Consider the following 21,765-nt stretch of genomic DNA (forward strand, 5'->3'; position numbering starts at 1 on the left):
GGACTTACTTACCAGAAATAAGACAAACAATGAAAAAACATGGATGCCATGTCTGTAATCCACCTTGTTGCATAAAAAATATTAGCTGTTCACCTACTGACTCTGAAATCTTGGTTGTTTACCACTTTTTTAAATTTTTGACAAATCAGATGGTTAGAACAAATCACTACAAAAACAAAAATGCCATCAATTGTAGTCCATGTGCCAAAAGATGTAAAACTACAATCATGCCCTTTGTTGTTTTCCTCCTAAGATGAGAAAGAACAGATAATTACATAAGATAATTTTTCTTGTTTGTCAGGGTGAGCCTACATGCAGCACTCAGTCCTGAATCATTAACAAAAGTGACTGACCTCAAGATCATTTAAATCTGTGATGCTGGATCAAATGGAGCGCACAGTGCCATGAGTGCCAAGGCAGAGCTGGACTGAAAAACTTCCACAACTTTACAGACTAATGTGGCACTAAAAGTGCTGACTTCCTTACAGACACACTCATCGTTGGACAGGCACTCAGCTTCCACAAACCAGCTTAAAGTTTCCCTGTGTCTTCTACTGACACATTATACTTGCATTATAACATTTCTAGGATGTGGGAGTAGGGGTGTAGAAACTGGGACAAGTGGGTGGCCTCACTTCAGGGCCTCTGCCACTTTATATTAACCAAAGCTCAAAGAAAGAGAAAAGCCTTGAGAGGCATTTTGGCTGGATTTAATTATGTAATCACCCTGCTGCACTGACATTTGCAACAATAAAACTGAATAACTCAAAAACTACAATACTAACAATACAAGAGAGTGAATCCAGGTCACAGCCTCTACTTTCAGTTTTTTATGTAACATTACAATTCTGTGATGACAAATGTTTTTCGAAAAGTCTCCTTGACCTCAATGGTTTTGCTCAGTCATGAACATCAGCTTCTACCATCCTTTGTTCCTCAGGCAAATTGGATAAAAACAATCAAATGATTGCACAGTGAACAGCCCTACAACACAGTGGTGAGCATGCTGCCTCACACGAGAGGCTCTGGCTGAAGACTGGACTGGACTCACTGCTGCAGATGTGTGCATTCAAAATATGCTGTTTCACAGAGTTAGGTTTAAAGTAAATGAGCACTCTCACCTTCACCCACGATCCCAAGGACTTCAAATTTATTCATTACATCACCGATGTCAGGGATCTTCATGAAGTCAAAAGGTGCACTGCGTGAGGTGCATGGAGCTCAGGTGGAGGAGGCCCGGCTACAGGGTGGCGTGAGCCGGCCAGTTGTTGGCTCCAAAGAGGTGTGCGCCGGCTGTGAGCCATAATATCCACCACATGCCTTCAGTCGGGGCTCGCTTCAACCTGCACAGAAAATATTGCACCAAATTAAAATATATACAGTGTTATCCTCACTTTTAAAAGTGCATCAGTTGTCTACCAACCACAGGTAAAAAGAATTAAAACATTGTATTATTTTATTAACTAATTTATAGTTAAGATTCTCAGAGACAGCTAAGGGGCTTTCACGTGTTGGTCAGTTGACTTCAAATGGCACAGGACTACTTCTCAGCTTCTCCATCTCTTTGAATTAACTCATTCTAAAAAGCAGTGGTAAAGCCGTCCTGACTTTTAGTCGGCATGATAAGTTGAGCTTCTGAATGCTGAATCCCACGGATCTGTGACTGCAATTTAAAATCATCTACATCAAACCTACCTGTCATAAAATTCCTCCATGCCTTCAGTTTATAAAAACAGATCAACTACTTAAAGACTCAAGTGTTTTCACGGGCTAAGTAGTAACCCACCTATTGAGCAAGCTTACATTAATGTGTAAAATCGGCAAAGTGCGCCTTTAACATAAAATTGGGTAGTTACCGGTCCTATACTGTGCCTCACACAACCTGATTTTAGTGAACCTTATAAAAATTATTTCACTTTCCTTTTTCTCAGAGTGAAACAAACAAGCCCTTGATGTAATCAAAGCATCTCCTCTGGTATCCACACACACTCTTTACTCTTATTGAATCAGATAAGACTCCAGACACCACTTTCTCCATTTCATCTTCTCCTTGCTGGAGCGCTCAAGGACTCGCATATAGCCTACTCACACTCCCCAGTCTCCTACGGTGCTGTGGGCACAGGAGCTGCTCATCAGTATGCAAAACCTCGACACCAAAATAAACTCTGTCTCCCAGAACACTTAACATCACTGTGTGGTCTATTACTCCCCTATCTTACTCAGCTGCACACCATCAACACAGGTATACTGTGGGCAAACTTAAACACTGACAGCGTCACAGATACTGTTTGAAACCTGTTTTTAAACCTGAGCCCGTTAACCCACTCTGTACTTCTCATCAGTTCACAGCCTACACGCAGTGCCATGCAGCCCATTGTTTTCCCTGAGCAGATTTATAGCAACAATATACTCTCCTGGCCTGGAACTAGAAAACTAATATGATCAGGAATGCACTGGGCATTGCTGTGGATCATATATTTGGTCTGTATCAACAGAATGACTCATGCGTGGTAATGGCCTGGGTTGGTGGAATTCATATTACAGAACCTTTAAACCTCCTCATACGATCATGGCTCTGTTATTTACGTCCAGATTGGGTTGATACACATCACATTAACACATAATGGTAAGAATTTTACAAGAGACACAGCTTTACAACATCAAAGCCATTGGCGGTAAAGAGAGGAACACAAGGACAGAACAGCACAAACAACCATCAGACATTTACCTTTATCATAGGCTTACATATTTGATTTAGATTTTGGATTTTTTATCATATTTTTTTTGTATAAAGTCAAAATAATTGCTGTATATGTACATTGCTGTCACACACCTGTCCTGTTGCTTCATGTTACAATTCTCTCACATAGAGAAAAAAATGTGAAATCATAATTCTGTGCGTGTGTGTGCGTGTGCGTGTGTATGTGTGCGTGTGTATGTGTGTGTGTGCTGCCCACAGAATGAACGTATCTCCCACATTTTCAATGCAGAGCAGCAATTAATCCAACAAGTCCAATAACACACGGCTAACTTAGTCCTCCCCAGTTAGCCTCTCTCCAACCAGGACTAGTTACGTTAACGTTGAGCTAGTAGCTCCGTTGCGTTGCCTGATTTACAAAACACACAAAAAACCCGCAAATTGGCTCAAAACAAACCTGAAGCTCGGTGACGCTGCCTCTCGCCGCGAGCCGGAGCTGAGGAGAATTCACGTTAAAGCAGCAGCTCCGCGGTCTCGTCTGCGACACGATGAAGTAAAGTGCTCACTCGGTCAGTGTTTGGTGGGAAATGATGGACCCGGGCCCATTTATCCACCCACCAGCGGAGATATTTTCATTGCAGCTACAGTAACTGGATCGTGCGGTTGACAAGCTGCGAGCGGATCACCAGGCAACAGCTGTGAGCGGCGAGCCGGCGGACCAATGAGAGCGGCCGAGGCGCTTGTTTATGCCGACGCCCCCTCGCCTTTGACCAATCAGAGAGCAGAGTGGGACACAAGCCGTGCTGCGGTCTGAGGGTGTTTTTGTATGAGGCAGGATAATATTGTTCTAATTTCTCAATTACATAATTCACAAGATCACACCCCGCTCTCAGTATAATGACATCAAAGACAAATCAAAGTATATCGACAGCCACAGGAACCTTAAGTTAATTAACAGCGAGCGGAGAAACAGGTGCCTTGCTCAAGGGTGTCCTGTATTCTCACTCCACAATTGTATGGAGGCAGCTGTATAAAGAGATGAATCATTCTTATTATGAAATTTACGCACTTTTACTTAGAGGAACAATGTGATTTTGCTACTTCTATGAGAGGAGAGCTGTAGAGATTAAAGTGTCCCTTGACAACAGTCAAATTTATCCAATAAGAAGATAATTTCACACATGATAGAATAAACCCAGAGGCCGCCATGCACAAATTAATTTTACTTAATGAGTTTGAAATAATTTTACTCACTTAATGAGTTTGAATTAATTTTACTCACAAATCTATTATGTACTGTTGTGAGAAGTTTTCTTTATTCTATAGGGATTATAGGCATACAGATTACATCAAATATTTTCTGAAGTAAATGTATATCTAATATACTGTATACTTTTCTTTTCCACATTATTATGGACAGAAAAAAATAAAGGTACAAACCTGCCTCTTGGACGCATTTTAAGGAGCACGAAGCAAAATAAACCTCATAATAAGATCATGTGTGTGTTTTTTTCCCCATAAACTCCATTTAATTCAGACCAAATCAGAGTTACTGACATTAAACGCACTCCAGGGTCTATATATTTACCCCCGTGTGTATAACCATATAAAACAATGCTGCCACCCACAGGATGAACCCAAAACTGAAACAAACAGCTAATTTCATCCATTACAAGGGATCAACTAAAGTAGGTTTGCTTCAGATATGGTGGCATGGGGTGAGACTTCTATGAATATCTATGATAATTAAAGAGATGAACCATCTCAGAGTAGTTGTTGCAGCCCCAACCTCCATGATTCTGTCAGTGACTCAGAGGAGTGGTCCCCAAACTAAGGGTCAGGACCCCTGGGGGGGTCGCAAAATGATAAATACAATTTAAAAACCATTAAATATGACATATTTTAGCCATAATTATTACTAAAGATTGAAGAAAGAGTATTGCATTTTAGAGTTTAGAGTGTAGATTATGTTAGAGTCGTAACAGCATCAATTGCATTTTAGTCAATTTATAGCAACACAGGTACTACTGCAACATGTGCATAGAGTTGATTATTTGTTTCCCCCCCAAATCAATATCCTTTGGTATAAAGGGGTCTCGAATGTCTGACACTGTTATTTTGGGTGTTGGGGCTGAACATTTTAGAAACTTAGAGTAAATATTACTGGAGAAAGTGTTAGAAACCACTGAAGAACATTTTGATTTAAGGAAGTTTTCATATGTAAGAAAATAAGCAGTTTGGTTTTATGCCACAGGCTGGTTTAAAAACCCATTGATTAAAATATGTCCTCTAACTGAAAACTAAGACAAAATACTTCTTTATTGTATGTGCCTTTATTTTAAGAGTAAATTACTACTATTGTGTATGTCTGAGTCAATCTTCACCACTGAGTAGCGCTGATATGATTATCAATCTATCAATCAATCAGACTTTATTTATATAGCAATAATCATACAAACAAAATGTAACACATTGCTACAAAACCTGCCTCACACTCCCATACGAGAGGTGAAATGTCCCCAAGTAACACAAGCAAGTCCGGTCACCCACACACACCTGCAAAACTCCTGAAGATACCAATGAGTAAACACTAGAGGCAGAATATAAAAAATACTTACATAAGAAACCCTATAATTGACTGTAAAACCACAAATGAACCACTTGCTTCAAAGAACCAAATTTTCATGCTAGTATTTGGATTATTATAGTACTGATCACATTAACACAAGGGCTACAATGTTACTGGACTAACAAATAAATGTATCCTTTACTAATTCAAATACCTGAGTCTGTTTGTTGAGTAACAGTTAGTAGTATTTGCTATGTTTTGTACATTACAAATAGAAATTTAAATTATTTACTCAATTTCAAACTGTAGGGCACATAACTAACACATTTGTGTTAACAAAAAAAAATCTTTGAAATTTTAAATAAATATAATCCATAACGCAATTTCTGAAATGTAAGCAGAGCAAACAGCAGGCTGCAGTTTTCCTGTAACTTACTGGAGATGGAACAAAGGAAAAATCAGAGCAAGAGCCAACCAGTCAGTGCCGTTGAGCCGGTTGTTACTGGATAACAGAGCCAGTTAAAATGAAAAACCACAACCTCAGCAATTGTCAAGAGAATGGGAAACTATTTTGTAATGCAAAAAATGGGTCCGCTTTTCCCTGGTCTGTGTGGAGACATAAATGTCAGTCAGTATATATAACTTGCAATCATTTGCAAATAACACAAAGATATCAGCAGCCTGTTTTCCTGAAGTCTGTTTTATTAGTGACAACATATGTTTGATAGCGTATGGTTATAATAACATAAACTTGATAGGGAAATGTAGGAGGGGAAAACCCCACCGGTCTAGAACTAGCATAGGACAATGATTCTGAGTCACCTTTCTTCTGTTTGACTGCTGCTGACGCACAACTTCCTAATGTATTTGTGAGCAGGTTGTGACCTTTTTACACTTAACCGACATAGAACTTTCTCTGACCTTGTTTCATTTAGTTATTGTTGTTGTTTTAATGTATTTATTTTAATTATTATTCTAATTTATTGTCTTACTTTTAATTGAAACAGTTGGGGTTTCAGTTTTGATTTAATTTCATAGTATGTATAATAGTATATTTTAACATTTAATTTAATTTCATATAATTACTATTTTATAATTGTAATATGTTTAATTATGAAATTTCGTCTTGTCTATTTAATAAGAACAATTATTCTGTTTATAATTTGGTTTACTTCAGTTTGTTTACTTGTACTTTGTTTACTTCCAGTAGGATTGCTCCCCCCGCCTTAGTTAAAATAGCAGCTTATTATAAGTTGATTCCCGCAGAAAGAGTCAGTGATCAGAGAGTTTCAGTCGAAGGTCCATGTTTTGTGGATCCGTTTCGAACCAGAGGAGGGGATGCACGAGAAAGACCCTGTAAAGACGAGCGAAAGTGAAGATGGATCACTCGTGTTGCTTTCTGGAATCCATAATCTACAGAGCGAGTAGCCCCGGCGCTGATTGGACCAAATGAACAAGCCTCTCCTTTATTGGCTGTAGGTTTGAGTAACACAAGAGTTCATTGGCCCACCGAACTGGACCTACAGACTCAGCCCCGCGTCGTGGCTCTCCTCTGCTCTCTGTACAACCCTATCTTTGGCATAACTTACATGCGTGTAAGAATACACTACATTCGTGGAAAAATGGCAGCTGACGAATAGAGAAAAGTGGATCTTCAGTCGGAAAACAGACGGCACTTGTAAGTTTGTTCCCCGGAATCGGTAACGTAGAGTTGAGGAAGAATGTCGCTAGAAGCCGAACGACCCTGGTTGTGTGTAATTCTCCTTGATAACATGGAGGAAACTGCTCTCAGAGGGTTCACGTTAACGCTAAGGTTAGCCGACCTAGTTATTAGCCAGCAGCGGTTGCTAGCAAATCAGGCAGTCCCAGTTGTCAACATTGGGCCCCGGCTATTACCTGGAACGTCAAAGTGTTCTTGTTATACATCAGATACGGCGCTCGATAGCCAAGACGCACCATTTTGAAATAGTAATAACAACAGCTGCTTAATTATATCGTAATACATAAAGTAAATTACACCCAGCGTTACCTCGGTGTGTTAGCTAGCTGTTAACAAGCAAGTTGATATTGAAAGGGTGTTGTGAGATGACATAACCAGCCCGCTAACAGTTAACGCTGAGGGGGGGGGGGGGACAGAAGAAAGTGGGAAAATATTTGTCTTCAGATATAAGACCACGCTCTGATGTAACGTTAGATATTACAGGGAGCAGTCAGGTCATTGTGTACAACGTTAGCGTTAATGTGGCTCATCACACGGCAGCGTTAGCTTCAGTGGTATAACGTTAGTCATCCAACATGGCTCATTTGACCGTCACCGCGTTGAGTCAGCTACTGTTTTTACTGTGAAAGGTGATTTGACCCGACGACGCTTTACAGCCTGTTCCATCCCAGCAAATGTAGGACATCAGTTTTGTTTTCGTGTGACCCAGCTCACTTCTGAGCGAGTCTTCTCCCACACGAGACCCAGGGGGGACTCATTAGCATTGTACTGGAGTCTGGTAAAAGTTTAGTGTCACAGGGTCGGTCCCAGTCCAGCAGCACAGGCCGGAACAAAACCCACCCTGTCTCAGCCCTCCTGTTTCCGTGGGGAGTGTCCATTACTGGAATACCTCACTCATGAACAGGGCTGTGGTGGGTTTCACTCCAAGTCCCCCCCTCTGTCAGCATCACTGCGCCTCTTGCCTCCAGGTTTCATGTGCTGCAGGTTATTTCCAGAGCTACTTCTCTGTTTGTTTCCAAACGGAACCAACACTCACAGCTAGACTTGACTTTCCGTTTGACAAAGTACACTGAGATAAACCATCAGTAGCTGCTTGACAGAAAGTCAGAAGCACATGTAATTACAAGTAGCAACTTGAAAACATGCATAATTATTTTTGGTTGTGCGTACTTCAGCTAAAATACCTAGTTGATAAGTTGTTGAGATACATTTGCAGTAAACCGCTTCTTAAATAACTGTATTTCCTCTTTTATTCTTACATCATTGTAAATGTAAAACTATTTATAGCTACAACTGTTTGTTAGACCAAACAACCGAGTTATAGATGTTGAGCTCTGGATAATTGTGATGAGCATTTCTCTTGTTTTCTCTTGTTACTAAGTGATAATAATTGATAGATTAACGGTGGGAAAAAAATCATTAGTTGCAGCTTTTGTATTATTGACATTTACATTCACATATTGGTTCCCAACTTAATGTATGGAAATGGTACGTTGAATATTCAAGAAGACAAGCAGCTACAATCACATACAAAAACTGTAGATTTCTTCACAATAAATCAAATTTCATCTGCATTGATCTAGCCTTGAAAGCCCTTGTATTTTGTATCATGAGGCTAATGAACAACATTGTAGTTTTGATACTACCTCATATGCTTGAATGAACTAATCTGTGGAGCTGTTATGTTGTGTATTTGTGTGTACAGCATTTCATATCAAATATTTTCATGTTTGATATTTTTAGGACAAAACTACACCGGAGCATACTGGGTCGACGTCCCGCACCTTGATTGTCATTGTAGAGGTGTCACCATCGGTCATCATCGTTGAAGTGTCTCCACTGGTCACACGTCACCATGGGAAAAACCCAGCTAAAAGGCAAGGTGTTGTCATTTGATTTTGTTCTGTAAAGACAGTGTTCTTGACTTCTGAGGTTTTATAGGCAAAATTGCCAAAAACATAAATAACAGTTTTACATATGAACAGTCTCACCTCAATTATTATAAAACAGTTTTTCAGGACATAGGTAACATATTTTTGTACCCTTGAAAAATATGCCATTTCCCCAAATATACAGAGTAGTGTGAAGAGGTGTAATCAGGTACTATAAAAGCCCTTTTCCATTGGTCAAAAAATCCACCAACAACAGCTAACATCTGCCTTTTGTCTGCAATGGGAATGGAGACTATTGTCGTTCACTCCTGTAGACACGGGCAGGTCGGTACCGTGTGACACCCGGGTGAACACGCTGATTTGGCGAGACAGCAAGGTGGGAGAGCACCTCAGTTGTCGGTGCATTTGTTTAATGTCGAACATGAGGCTTTGCGGGAAAAAACAGAAAGGCAAACTCCTCTATTGGCAATGGGAACAGAGTCCTTCCCATTTTGAATTGGGTTTACCTGCTTTCAAAAAACCTGCATACACTCACAACCTTTGGTGTAAAAGAGGTATACGAGAAAAGACCTTTGTGGCTACAATGGGTGTGTAGGGACTTAAATAATGGCACAAAATAACGCTTAATTTCTATAATTATGATTGTAAATTAGAACATTTTACTGAAGGCATTAATTCATTTGATATTGTATGTGTCCCCAGCTCCAGGTTTTAGTATAGTATTTAACAAATGTTGTCTGACACAAAGTCCCTCAGAAATGTTTATCAGTGTTTGTTACATGTATCAACATTTGGATTTGTTATTACAATGTAACTGTAACGTTTCACATGTGAAAAATGTTGAGTTCAATGTAGGTTCTTTGCCCTTTCTGATGATTTAATCTAAAAAAAAGAGTTTGTTTTATTTAGTTTGAATAATTTTTGTATTTTCATACATTTTAAAACATTGTTGTTATCACCTGTGTCATTTTTAGATCAGAAAGATGGCAAAAAAGACAGACCAGGAAGAACAGTTCCACCAACTGGTACAACTCCTGCAACAAATAAAGGTGAACTTTACTTTTTGGTATTTTGAGATGGTATTTCTTTTGATTTGTGAGACCTAGTCCCTTAGATTACTTTGATTCAATATAATAAGAACTGTTTAACTTTATGGCATCAAGAGAACCCTATAGTCATTTTTGATACTAAAACATTTGCACCATGTTTTACTTGAATGGTTTCGACAACAGGTTTAAGCATTGAGTTTTGGTCACATCATACTGATAAAATAAAGGATGCACATCGTACTGATACTAGTGGTCCAGAGAAAAAGTGAGCAGGAATTAAGCTTTTTATACTTTATATTGTCACAGTTCATAGATGAGTAGTGGGTTATACTGTGGCATACTGCTTAATTGTGTTTGCTGGATTTATTTAATAAATTATAAACAAAGAAGCTGCTTGGAATGGCTTTTTTGATTTTTTTTTTTACTTTTTCCTCTTCAGATGCTTTCACCTGGGAAGAATATCTTAAAGAAACATCATCTACACCGGCTCCACCAAGCTGTTATCGTCAGGTATGTCCTTCTCGATTAATTTCATATTTAGCTGGGGCCAGTTGCATGAAGACAGAAGTATGCAGTGTGTCAAATTGGATGCCTCAGTCAATCCACTGGCATACTTTTGAAGAGCTGTTTTTGTATTGCAGTTTGAGTTGTGTTTCTAAGTTTGTCCGATAGGTGTTTTTGTTCCTGGAGTAGCAGTGGCTCTGTGATTTTTTTCTTGTAGTGATTAGCCTAATCATTCAAATGTTCTATATTTATTACTTTATATGCCACACCACTCTAAAAAGTGCACAACTTCACAAATGCACATTGTTCTTTGTTCTGTCTCTGTTCCAACTAAATGCTATAACAGATTTTGTAATAAACATAATTTAAACCTGGCTGCAGCCATGTTTTGTGAGGTGCTAACAGTGGCATGTACGATGACATTGTCCTGTTATCTCCAGGCTGGTGTCCCACCCTCCAATGACTTCAAAGTGGGAATGAAGCTGGAAGCCCATGACCCACGCAATTCCACTTCAGTTTGCATTGCCACAGTGATGGGTTTAACTGGGGTTCGTCTGCGTCTCCGTCTGGATGGAAGTGACAACAGCAATGATTTCTGGAGACTGGTAGATTCCTCTGACATTCAGCCCATCGGCACCTGTGAGAAGAATGGAGACATGTTGCAGCCGCCACTGGGTAAGAGAGTCAGGCATCGTGGGATGAAAGCACAATTTTGACGTTACTTATAAGTAGGCTACACTGCTTAGTTGTTATTCTCAACAATACAGGACGAAAGGAATTACCTAGCAGGTATCCACAGAACCACCGTGATTAGGGTTGTAAAAGGTCAGTAAAAAAATGTATATTAGGGATTGCAGACTGATTAGATATAACAGAAAATAATTATTTTTGGAACCATACTTTGGAAAAGGCTGCTTGGTGGAGGAACATTTATTATCATCATCATTATTTGGATTCAGAAATGTTTTCTTTATATCCTTTAATAAATCTGGAATGTGTAAATATATACTTATTCAAAGAACAAAGAATTTTTGCAACCTCACAAATTAATAACAGCAGTGCTTCATAAATATCTCCCATCTGACATGAATTATCTCTGAATTAAAAAAACAACAACAACCCATTCGAGTCCAGTTAGCATTCTGAATTTTTTTTTTACTAATGCTGAAAAATATTTTTTTTCTCTTTTACAATGCTAGAAATGATCCAACATATCACATGGTGTGTTACTGACAATAAATATGGTCTTCTTATATTTCATCTCATCTTTATTTTAATGAATTCTCTCCTCCAGGATTCCGGATGAATGCGTCCTCATGGCCCATGTTTCTGTTGAGAACCTTGAATGGAGCAGAAATGGCCCCAGCAACAGCCTTTAAAAAGGTACATACTTAAAAAAGCTTTATACTAACATTTCACAATCTTATTAGTAGTGTGTGTATAAATAACTGCAATGGGCATATTTCTCACATTGTTAGGAGCCTCCGAAGCCCCCCCAGAACATCTTCAAGCCAGGCATGAAGCTGGAGGCTGTGGACAAGAAGAACCCATACCTAATCTGCCCTGCCACCATTGGGGAAGTAAGGGGTGATGAGGTGTTCATCATGTTCGACGGCTGGAGGGGCGCCTTCGATTACTGGTGCAAGTGTGACTCCCGGGACATCTTTCCTGTGGGCTGGTGCTCCCTCACCAAGCACAGCCTCCAGTCACCAGGCAACAGTGGTGAGTGTTAGCCTGTAGGTGGCAGCACAAGTCTACACATACAGAGAGGTTTGAGGCAGAAGCTGCTGTTTTTAATCGATGATGCACTTTCATTTACCACCACCACCACCCCCACATACACACACACACTTACAAAAAAAACCTGCACCCACAGCTATGACATCATAAACACAATTAGCATGAATCATCTGGTCTTGTTGTCTTTCAGAGTCAAATATAAACAAAGAAAGCCTGAATTCTGCCTCTGGATCTTTATGTGATGTAACACATGTTTGCACATTTCACTGTTTCTGTATTTGAAGGGCACTGAACAGAAGTTTTCAGTCTTACTGAATGTAGCAGTTGTGTTTTTAAATATTGTGCAGGGGTTTGGAATGACTGAAGCTGGATTGGTTGTTGGTGGTTTTGGCTTTAAAGTGCCGGCACCTTCAAATAAAAGTAACAAGTATTTGTAAAATCTTGAGAATTTAAACTTTAAACAATTGCGTTTAAACCAGGAAAAGTCAAACTTAGTGATAGAGCACAGTGCTGCGATGTGCTTAGACAAACATTTTAGTATTTTCCTATTTAAGTAAAACTTCCTTTTATCTCTTTCACATTTTGCATCTTTTCATATGCACATTAGTTAATCTGGATGTTAAGAGATGTATTTCTGCTCCTGTCACCGTGGCTGCACTGTCAAAGAAAGTTGGGTTGCTCAGTAACAAGTTCAACATGGTGTTTTCAACACGGCCCTCTTGATAAACTGCAGTGACATTCAGAGACTTTGGTGTCGTGAGCTGTCACTGAACAGCTGTGGGAGACATACTGTGCATTGCATGTGAAACTCTGCAGACACAAGAGTCCTGTGGATGTGTATTTAGGTGGGCGGGATGGAACAGGCAGAATTACAAGAGCGAGGGAGGAAGGAAAGAGGATTTATGTTCCTCACATCATAGCCCTTGTGCATGGAAAAATCTGTATATATAAAAGCTGCTCAGCCATGACTCAACTATGTTTGTGTACAAGACTGGATGGACAATGGGAACATTATCAACCACTGAACACATGACACACTGCTGCTGCTACACTCCTGCTCTATTCTTCTTTTTAAATACGTTTACCTGCTCATGTGTGCGCTCTAAGAGTTTGGGAAAACCAAACACACCCTTACTACTCCTCCCCCAACTAATGCTGATCAGTCTGCATACTGAGGCTCCTCCGTCACTGTGGGCTGTGTTTTGAGCTCATGCTGTGTTTTGGATGAAGATTTATTATTTGGCACTCTGCTGCGCGTGTTGGAATTGTTTAGGAATCCTGAGAACACACAGAAACATACAAATATTTACCAGCCCCAGTAAATGGGCTTTAGTCCTGGATTCTGTGCCTGTAATACTGCGATTTTATGTAGATGCAGATGTGTGCAATCTTTAACTCTGGAATCATATTCATTTATTTAGCTCAATGAATATGATTCATTTGATATGTATGATATAAGGGACATCACTTCCTCCACCATTTGCAGTGATGAGTTGCTCCTGTCCAAACCCAGATTGGCACCACTCCATCTCTTTGCTTTAGCTTTCCTCTCGACCAGCAGCAGCAGTACAGCTCACTGTGATGGTCACCAGGTCAAGAGATAATGTCTCCCTTATTAGCCAGGAGAGACTCCACAGTAAGGAGACAGGTTTTAAGCCATTCTTCATTTTTATTATCCTCTCCCATTGAACAGATTGAGAACATGTCCGCATTTTCAGTCCAAAGACAGTTTAATCTTTGGAACCGAAAACCACTGCTTGCTCCATGCCGACACTATTTTCCTGTTTTTCATATTCATGGCTGGTTTTCCTTCTACTAAATGTGCCAATAAAACTTATTTTTAGTTTTCCAAAAAGCCACATTCAGTATGATGTTGTGTAAATGACATTTTTATTTACTGTATTTATGTTGTGATTCTAGTTACCCTCCCAAAGAACTTGCAGAGTCTCCCAGTGTCACCCTCCAAGCCCAGCAGGCGTTCCATGCACTCCCCCTACAGACTCCCCAACCCTCTGCCCCCCCTGCCTGTCAGAAAGGGGGTACGGGGCCGTCGGCCCAAGAGCGAAACCATCGCTCTTCTCAAAGCTGTGGCAGAAGCAGCGGCTGCCCAGAACGGAGCCGTATCTGAAAACACGCAGCTTGTACCTCAGCCTCACAAGAAGAGAGGACCCAAACCTGGAAGCAAGGTGCGACCCTGCTAATACATACTTAAACTGTAGTTTATTCTCACTTTCTGTTTGTTTGTGTGTCTACAAATGAACTTGTGTCTCTTCAGAGAAAGTCCAAGATTCTGCAGGGTCCGACACAGCTGTCCAGCATCCAGGTTCCACAGGAAAGCCCCCCCAGTCTCAACTCAGTGGTTTCAACAGGTAAATTGATTAATTGTTGTTTGCTTCCCTTAATGAGCCATCACATGTTCTGCACTTCATTAAAGATATTATCTTAGAATCTAATCTGTTCAATGTTTGTGTCATTTCAGTGTGTGTATATGTAAATAAGCATGGGAACTGTGGTCCGCACCTGGACAGGAAGCAGATGCAGCATCTGCCGGACCACTTTGGCCCGGGGCCAGTCAACGCTGTGCTCCAGCAGGTGGTCCAGTCATGTGTAGACTGTGCGTACCAGCCCAAAGTCCTGCTCATTGCTCTGCAGACTCATTCAGGAGGAGGAGAGGTTGTCAGAGGTACACACACACACACACACAACAGCTATCAGTTGTCAGATGGCTGTACAAGTAGCCAAGACATTTTAGTGACAGATGATTGATTGAGCACTGAAAGGTGTTGTCCTTCTTCACAGTGAGGACAGATGGTGTAGTTCGTGTGGTTAAACTACCTTCAGCTTCCAGTGCTTCCTTCGTGCTGCGGTTCCTGGAGACGATGTGTCGTCATCTGCAATGTGACAACCTGTTCAGCAGCCAACCGTTCAGCCACTTCTCTGCTTATGACAGGAACAAGTCAGGTAATAACTAGGCACCACGAATCAACATTTATTAGTCCTTAAACTAAAACTGAGACATATCGTAGGTAGTTTAACTCAGCCAAGGAGGTTATGTTTTCACCCATCAGTTTGTTTGTTGGTTTGTTATTTTTTTGTAAGCAAGATTACACGAAAACAACCAAGCAGATTTCCACAAGACTTCAGGGGTGATATGGTTTGGGTCAGGAAAGAACCCATAATTCCTGGATCTTGATGAAAAAACCCCTGATATATTTAGGAAACTGATCATGTGGTGTTTACGGGTGTTCCAATCAGGATTTTTGGGGCAGATTGCCGATCACTTATCGTTTAAAGGAGTATCGGCCCTGTTTACGCCTAATTGACATGTGTCGTCGGTGATCCAAGTGGCCACTTATGATCGGAACTCTCTTCCCCGCTCTATATGCAAATAGACACTACAGGGCTGACTCCTACTCAGTAAATGTCAATTATTACTGTCAAGTTGTTCCTTTTGTTTTTCAATTCAGCGCCACATTAAACTCCTGTATCTATGTGAGCAGGACACACATTTTAATGTTCTCTGACTGTGTGGAAATCTGATGTTTTCACATCACAGATAGATGACGAAGAAAGGCCTTAATACCAGAGAAAGAGAAATGTGCGTCCTGTTCGCACCACGCAGCGTCTGTCCTGCCGGGATGTGACCGGCTCTCACCCAGTAGCCACACACAGCGGACCGCAGTAGAGGAGATTATACAACCCGATCAGACAGACCACTCTTGATAGAATCCCCCGCTCTATATGCAAATAAACACGTACATCACCCTGTTTGCAGAGAGGAAATGTGTTAAAAAAAAGAAGAGAGGCAAGATGCCTCATTTGTTAACTATTTGTCATAGGCTACATGTTAAAAATGTGTTTTCCCTTGTTTCTGTGTTCTAGTGAAAGAAGAGGCGTTGGACGCTCCCTCTCTCGCTCGGGGTAGTAAACGCAGTCTCTCTGGAATCTCTCCACTGTATGCAGCCCCTCTGTCTCCTAAACATTTACGCACAGAAGCTCACCCCTCAGAAGGTACAGCTCAGTTCATCAGTGGGGCAAATGACTAATTCGATCAGGTGTTTTTTTGTTGCTGATGTCCTGCATGTGTCCACTGCATGTGATATTGTTTCAGAGGTGAGCAGCTCTTAAAGAATGATATTTGAATGTCTCTTGTGTTTTGGTCTCTTCAGCAGAGACTCTGCCCCATGAGGAGAATGGCATGATAAAGGAGCAGCGCTACATGGACTCTGCCTCCAACTCCATGACTCCTCGTCCTCAAACAGTGCGGAGTTCTTCAGAGTACCACTCTCAGGCCAGCAGCCTCTACCACCCAGGCAACAGCACACCCATGCGCCGCCACTCGTCTAACCCCGCAGAGCTCGGCTCCACACAGCCTCTCAGACGAGTTGAAGGTACAGTAATGATCAGTGGAAGTAGATGTAATTTGTGTGCATACTTGCTTCTACCTCTGATCATCAATGCGTATGCTGTTCTTTGGCAGCAGCCAGCTCCACCACCGGCCCTGAGGCTGCAGCGTCTGATCGTGAGAGTCAGCAGCTGCCCAGTAAAAACCCCTCCTCCTGGACCATTGAGGAGGTCATGCAGTTCGTCAGGGATGCTGACCCCACAGCATTAGCGCCACATGCTGAACTGTTCAGGAAACATGTGAGTTCACCCAACATCACAACTTGGTTTTCTTTACACCTCTGCACAGGCAACAGCCAGTGGCAGGAGGCATTGGTGCAAACACTCACTTAGACTCAAAGATGAACTGATTTTGTGGTCAAAGCTCAAACATCATTGTCACAGTGACCTCACAAAACCTTTTTGACATGTGAAAGCCTTATCTTAAGAACGCCTTGAGAGAATATGTGAGTGTAAGTGAAGATCTGTGCCAAATATTAACTGATGAAGGCTTCTTGAATATGATATATCAAATATATCCTTAGGTCATTTTTTCAGATTTTGACCAGTGGTTCTGGGACTCAAAGATTAACTGATCAGATTTCAGTTGTCAAAAATAAAGGTTATGGTAACAAACGTATATGAAAAGACCCAATTAAACAAATTAAACAAGTACTAATTTTGTCGGGAGGCAGAGGCAGCACGAAATTGGATGGAAGCAGCCGCCTCGCATTTCTCTATGCAGGAAAAACCCTGTTTACTTACCATGAGAGGAAAGCATTTGATTTACTTGGAAACATTTTCCTGCAAGAATATGTTCCACAATGACAATGTCAAATCATTTACCAATGTTTTGAAGTAGAGACGTTTTTTATTTCTACAGCAGTACCTGCGCGTACCTGATAATGGGCTCACAGTGACGGTGTAGATGAAGCCGAGATGGTAGCAAAACAAATCCAAAGAATGAATAAAGATCGCTTCATTCACGAGGTGGAAGCAGCTTTGACTCAGAAAAAAATATTATTCATTGACCATCTTGAGCTCAAGGACTTCTCTTGTTACGCCTTTGAAATGCGAGACAGAAGCCTTTCTGACCTGATGTGTGAGAGGGAATAAATGCCACTGAGTCTCAGTGAAATTCACTTTGTGACCCACCAGCTACTGGTCACTTGTGAAGCCCTCAAGAGTATTGGCTTCATGCACGCAGACTTGAACTTTTGGACTCTATCTTCCCTTGTAATTGACCATATGAATGGATGAAAATATTTTACATCCGCTGGGTCAGCCAGAGGATCACCTACTGTTGGGTTATGGACTGAGTGGAAATTAGAAGATGCAGTACAGAGATTCCCGGACAAACAGGATGAGCTTGAATATGATAGGATGACATTTTTAAACCTCCTGAATGATGAAGAATTAGTCCCAGTGAAGCCCTTAAACATCCTTTTATAACACTGGAAACAAGCTCAGATGAGTCTTCAATTGACACAGTAACAACTGGTGAGGAAGAGTCAGCCTCCGTTTCTTTAAGCCGTGGAGCTGCAGCTGCCATCACACCCGTCAAGGACAGTGCTGATCAAGAGTCAATATCCATTTCTTCAAGCATTGGAACTACAGCTGCCATCAGACACATCAATGCTGATGATGTAGGTCGGTGTGAGCTGGAGATAGAGCTCCAGTGTTTGAGGGAGAAAAACAAGATTCTCCAAGAAGAAATCGATAGAGACAGACCTTCAAACAAAGAGGTTACGGCCTCATAACGACCAATCCACTGACAGGATGTGGGGCTGCATCACATTATCTGATGTAGTTTCTACTTATACAGCAATAGAAGCCATTATTGATTCTGAGATTTTGTAATGGCAGCTATTTTTATACTATTGCTCTTGAGCAATTGTATAAACTTCATATTAGGGATGAACCGGTTACTGGTTTCTCGATTAAAGTAAAATTCTCTTACCATGTGAAATTGAAATTATCATTAAAACCACGGTGTAAAGCTCATGGTAAAAAACTGTCCAGCATCAACCACACTGAGCAACAGTGTCCCAGACACAGGCGCGCTGGTGCAGCATGCAACATGGGTTTGTCATGTTCATGTGTGAAGTTTACCTTGTGTCCGTTGGATCTGCTCAAGATTTTATGTGACATGTTTTTAAACACACTGAAAAAAAGTAAAACATGCGCTGATGCAGTTCACCTGCCACACAACACGAGATGTAACGTGCCGGCACAGCCAGGAAATGAGAGTTAAAGTGACAGGAACTAAATACATGGGGATTGTCAGTCTGTGTGAAGAGCGACAGAGATGAGCAGACACACATGCACACACACACGCACGCACTCCTGCAGACAGGAGAGAAGTTCAGGGTTTTCTCTGACAAGGAGGTTATGCTCATTTGTGCGTTTGTGTGTTTGATTGTGAGCAATAATACACAAAACAACTGAATGAATTTCCATGAAATTTGGGGGAAGGATTCGTAGTTGGTCAAGGAAAAACCCATTAAAAATGTCTGTAGACCCGCATCAGGGGGCGGATCCAGGAATTTTCTGTCACCGTCTTTTACATTGTTAGATAGAACTTTTCAGAAAATGTTCACAGTTTTCCCGGAGAGTTAATCATAGATATTGATGAAAAAAATCCTTGGTGGAGGTATGAGCTCTACTGAGGCTTCATCCACATAACTACATTTTCATTTAAAAATGCATCAACTCTGCTAGAGATGCTTCAAAACGCTTATGTGGACAGAGATTAAGTTTAAAAATGCTGTTTATAAATGAAAAGATAGTAGTATGGATGTAAGCTATTCGAGTGGCTGCTGTGGATTCATTTAACTTCCCACTCTGTTTCAACAGGAGATTGATGGAAAAGCCCTGATGCTGCTACGGAGCGACATGATCATGAAGTACATGGGTCTGAAGCTGGGGCCCGCACTGAAGTTATGTCACCACATAGAGCGGCTGAAACAAGGCAAAGTGTAACAGGAAGCAGGACAGCCCTGTTCCTGCCAGACCCATGGGCAATAAGCCTCGAAGGAGCCGGCGCTTAGACACTGACTCATGGGGCACGCAGGGACGACGTGTTACTCCAGACTCCGCCTCCCGAGACTGAATACATGTTACACCTTGGTCCAGACTTCCAGAGTGGAGAAGGTGTGCCGTGCTGACACGTTACCTCATCCCCTCATCAGTGAGCGAGAAGCTGTTCAAGTCTAATAGACGCCACTGACGTAATGAAATCCCAAAGGAAAATAATCCCTGTAGTGTTTACATTGAATAGCACATGTGGACATGTATTTCTTTTTTTTCTTTTTTTTTTTTACACGGATGAAATCTTTTGATCCTGGTTTTGGATCCCCCAAAGATGGAGAATGTTTCTTCTTATATAATGTTTCTATTACTGTTGAATTTCCAGTCAACGGATTTCCAGGACGGGTTGGTAAACTGAAAAAGAATCCATCACACGTTCTTCCCTACTCTTTTCTAGAGAATTTGGATGCTCTCGGTCTCTGTGCTGTTGCATAGCTGTTGTCTCACCTGTATGCCTACACTATGGGTGTATCTCCCTTCCTGAAAAATGCTCACGACAGTGCATTCCACCTCTTTCACTCAGTGCTAGACAGACGTATTCAGATGCTTGGTCATTGTCATGGCGTCATGTATTATTGTGTCTTCGCGGGCCCTACGTCGCCTCCCACTGGTCTCTGTGCCGTTCTCGCGCTCTCCAGAGCGTCAATTTCAACAGACAGATTGCAGAGGAAGTGCAAACCCGACATTTCTAAGGGCTTTCTATGTAAAGTTCTTGTGTTATATATTTTTTTGGATCAGTCACGATCATCTAAGCTCATTGGTCTGCCGGCGGCCTCCGCATCGTCACTTTTGACCGTTACAATCACTGTTAGCAATGAAAACAGATGTGTACAGTTTTATGGGTTTAACCATGAATATCAGCGACAGAATGTACATTTTGTAGAAAGGTAATATTTTAAAGAAATCATATACATAAGTTAGAAATGTGAAGATAAAGGGGTGGGGGGTGGGGGGGAGGGATATATTTCACAGTTGATTTCCTTTCTGCTTTCTAAAAATTAACGTAGTGCTTTTAGTTCCGATACTCAACCCAGTACTAGAGTCTGCCTTGCTTTACCTACGACATCTCTCAGGTTTACGTGGTCTTTGTTAGTACAAGCTTTTTGTAGCACAATGTTTATAATAAGATACTGAACAGAATTTTCCTGTTATTCCCTTGTGCCATATGATATTCAAACACAGGATGGAAGTGCTTTGATCTTCTCCTCTCGCATCGTCTTTAAAAGTACTTGAAAAATGTGTTGAAAAAAGTCACATGTCCAATATGTCACACCAGATAAACAATACGTGTTTATGATGTTGTGTATTTTCCTTTTTTTTTTTTCAAACAAAAAAGCATGTACGCCAGTTTTTGTTAGCAGGATTACGCAAAAACTACTTGACGGATTTCCATGTATCTGCCTAATCATTTGGATCGCCCCCTGGTGGCTGGCTACAGTTAGATCATAATCGCAGTCTCCTCTATGTTGATGGATTGGACATAAACTTAACTAAAATGTCAAGATACACACAAAATGTATTTTTTCTCAACAATGGTATCTGTTGTTTTAGTTTGTTGTTATAACACTGGAATTTGCTCGAGTGCTCTTTTCTCCCCGGTTGGTTTTAATTTCAAAGGACGATTACACACAAACCACTTCATAAAGTTTTATGGAGGGGTGGAGCATGACCAAGAGGAAAACTCATTCAATTCTTGTGCAGATCCAGAAAGGGGAATGATTCCAGGAAAAAGAAATTTTCACTGTCTTTTTCCACATTTTCATCAATTTCTCAGAGAATAACTCTTGGACCTTGATGAAAAAAAATTTGGCATGTTTAGGGGGCTGATAAGTGAGTTAGTGCACTTTGGTGCCGATCCAAGTACAAATCTGGATTGAGTGAGTTTAAACGGGACGGTTGCGTTAAGGATGCTTTTTAAAAAGAGGGGAACAAAGTTGATGAATTGTTTTTATTTTATACCAGTGTTACCAACAAAAGTTCACTCAGGAAACCAGCTGTCTATCTCATAAAAAGCACACACGCTTTGCACAGTGAGAACAGAGCTACTTTGAGTCAGAAGAACTCAGCATTTCCATCCCTGAACTCCTCACGTCAGCCGGTGTGACGTTTGTTTTGAAACT

The 21,765-nt window shown here is 41.0% G+C and overlaps 2 protein-coding genes across 11 annotated transcripts in view; one reads left to right on the top strand and one right to left on the bottom strand.

Annotated features, from left to right (window-relative positions):
• LOC118121084 (cyclin-dependent kinase-like 5) overlaps positions 1–3,383 on the bottom strand; it is a 36,035-nt gene extending 32,652 nt beyond the window's left edge. For all 8 annotated transcript variants that reach the window (XM_035176742.2, XM_047342760.1, XM_035176738.2 and 5 more), the window contains exons 1-2: positions 3,156–3,383; positions 1,122–1,343 (exon numbers count right to left, since the gene is read on the bottom strand). Coding sequence is in view for 7 of the 8 variants with exons in the window: in XM_047342760.1 (XP_047198716.1) it covers positions 1,122–1,185 (64 nt within the window). In the remaining variant the exon portion in view is untranslated. The remainder of the gene's footprint in view (positions 1–1,121; positions 1,344–3,155) is intronic.
• Positions 3,384–6,820: 3,437 nt separating this feature from the next.
• On the top strand, positions 6,821–20,942 carry LOC118121046 (sex comb on midleg-like protein 2). Of its 3 annotated transcripts, none has more exons than XM_035176666.2 (15): positions 6,821–6,945; positions 8,731–8,864; positions 9,854–9,928; positions 10,368–10,438; positions 10,873–11,107; positions 11,727–11,815; positions 11,911–12,154; positions 14,093–14,358; positions 14,448–14,541; positions 14,652–14,855; positions 14,972–15,133; positions 16,055–16,183; positions 16,342–16,563; positions 16,653–16,816; positions 19,412–20,942. In XM_035176666.2, the coding sequence occupies exons 2-15, from the start codon at positions 8,843–8,845 to the stop codon at positions 19,535–19,537; spliced, it is 2,103 nt and encodes a 700-aa protein (XP_035032557.2). In that variant the 5' UTR covers positions 6,821–6,945; positions 8,731–8,842; the 3' UTR covers positions 19,538–20,942. The 3 variants fall into 3 exon arrangements, with proteins under 3 accessions (XP_035032557.2, XP_035032558.2, XP_035032559.2); XM_035176667.2 differs by having other exon boundaries at positions 16,656–16,816; XM_035176668.2 differs by having other exon boundaries at positions 16,345–16,563.
• Positions 20,943–21,765: the final 823 nt, after the last annotated feature.

The sequence above is a fragment of the Hippoglossus stenolepis genome, chromosome 14, assembly GCF_022539355.2.
Source record: "Hippoglossus stenolepis isolate QCI-W04-F060 chromosome 14, HSTE1.2, whole genome shotgun sequence".
Taxonomy (NCBI): Eukaryota; Metazoa; Chordata; class Actinopteri; order Pleuronectiformes; family Pleuronectidae; genus Hippoglossus; species Hippoglossus stenolepis.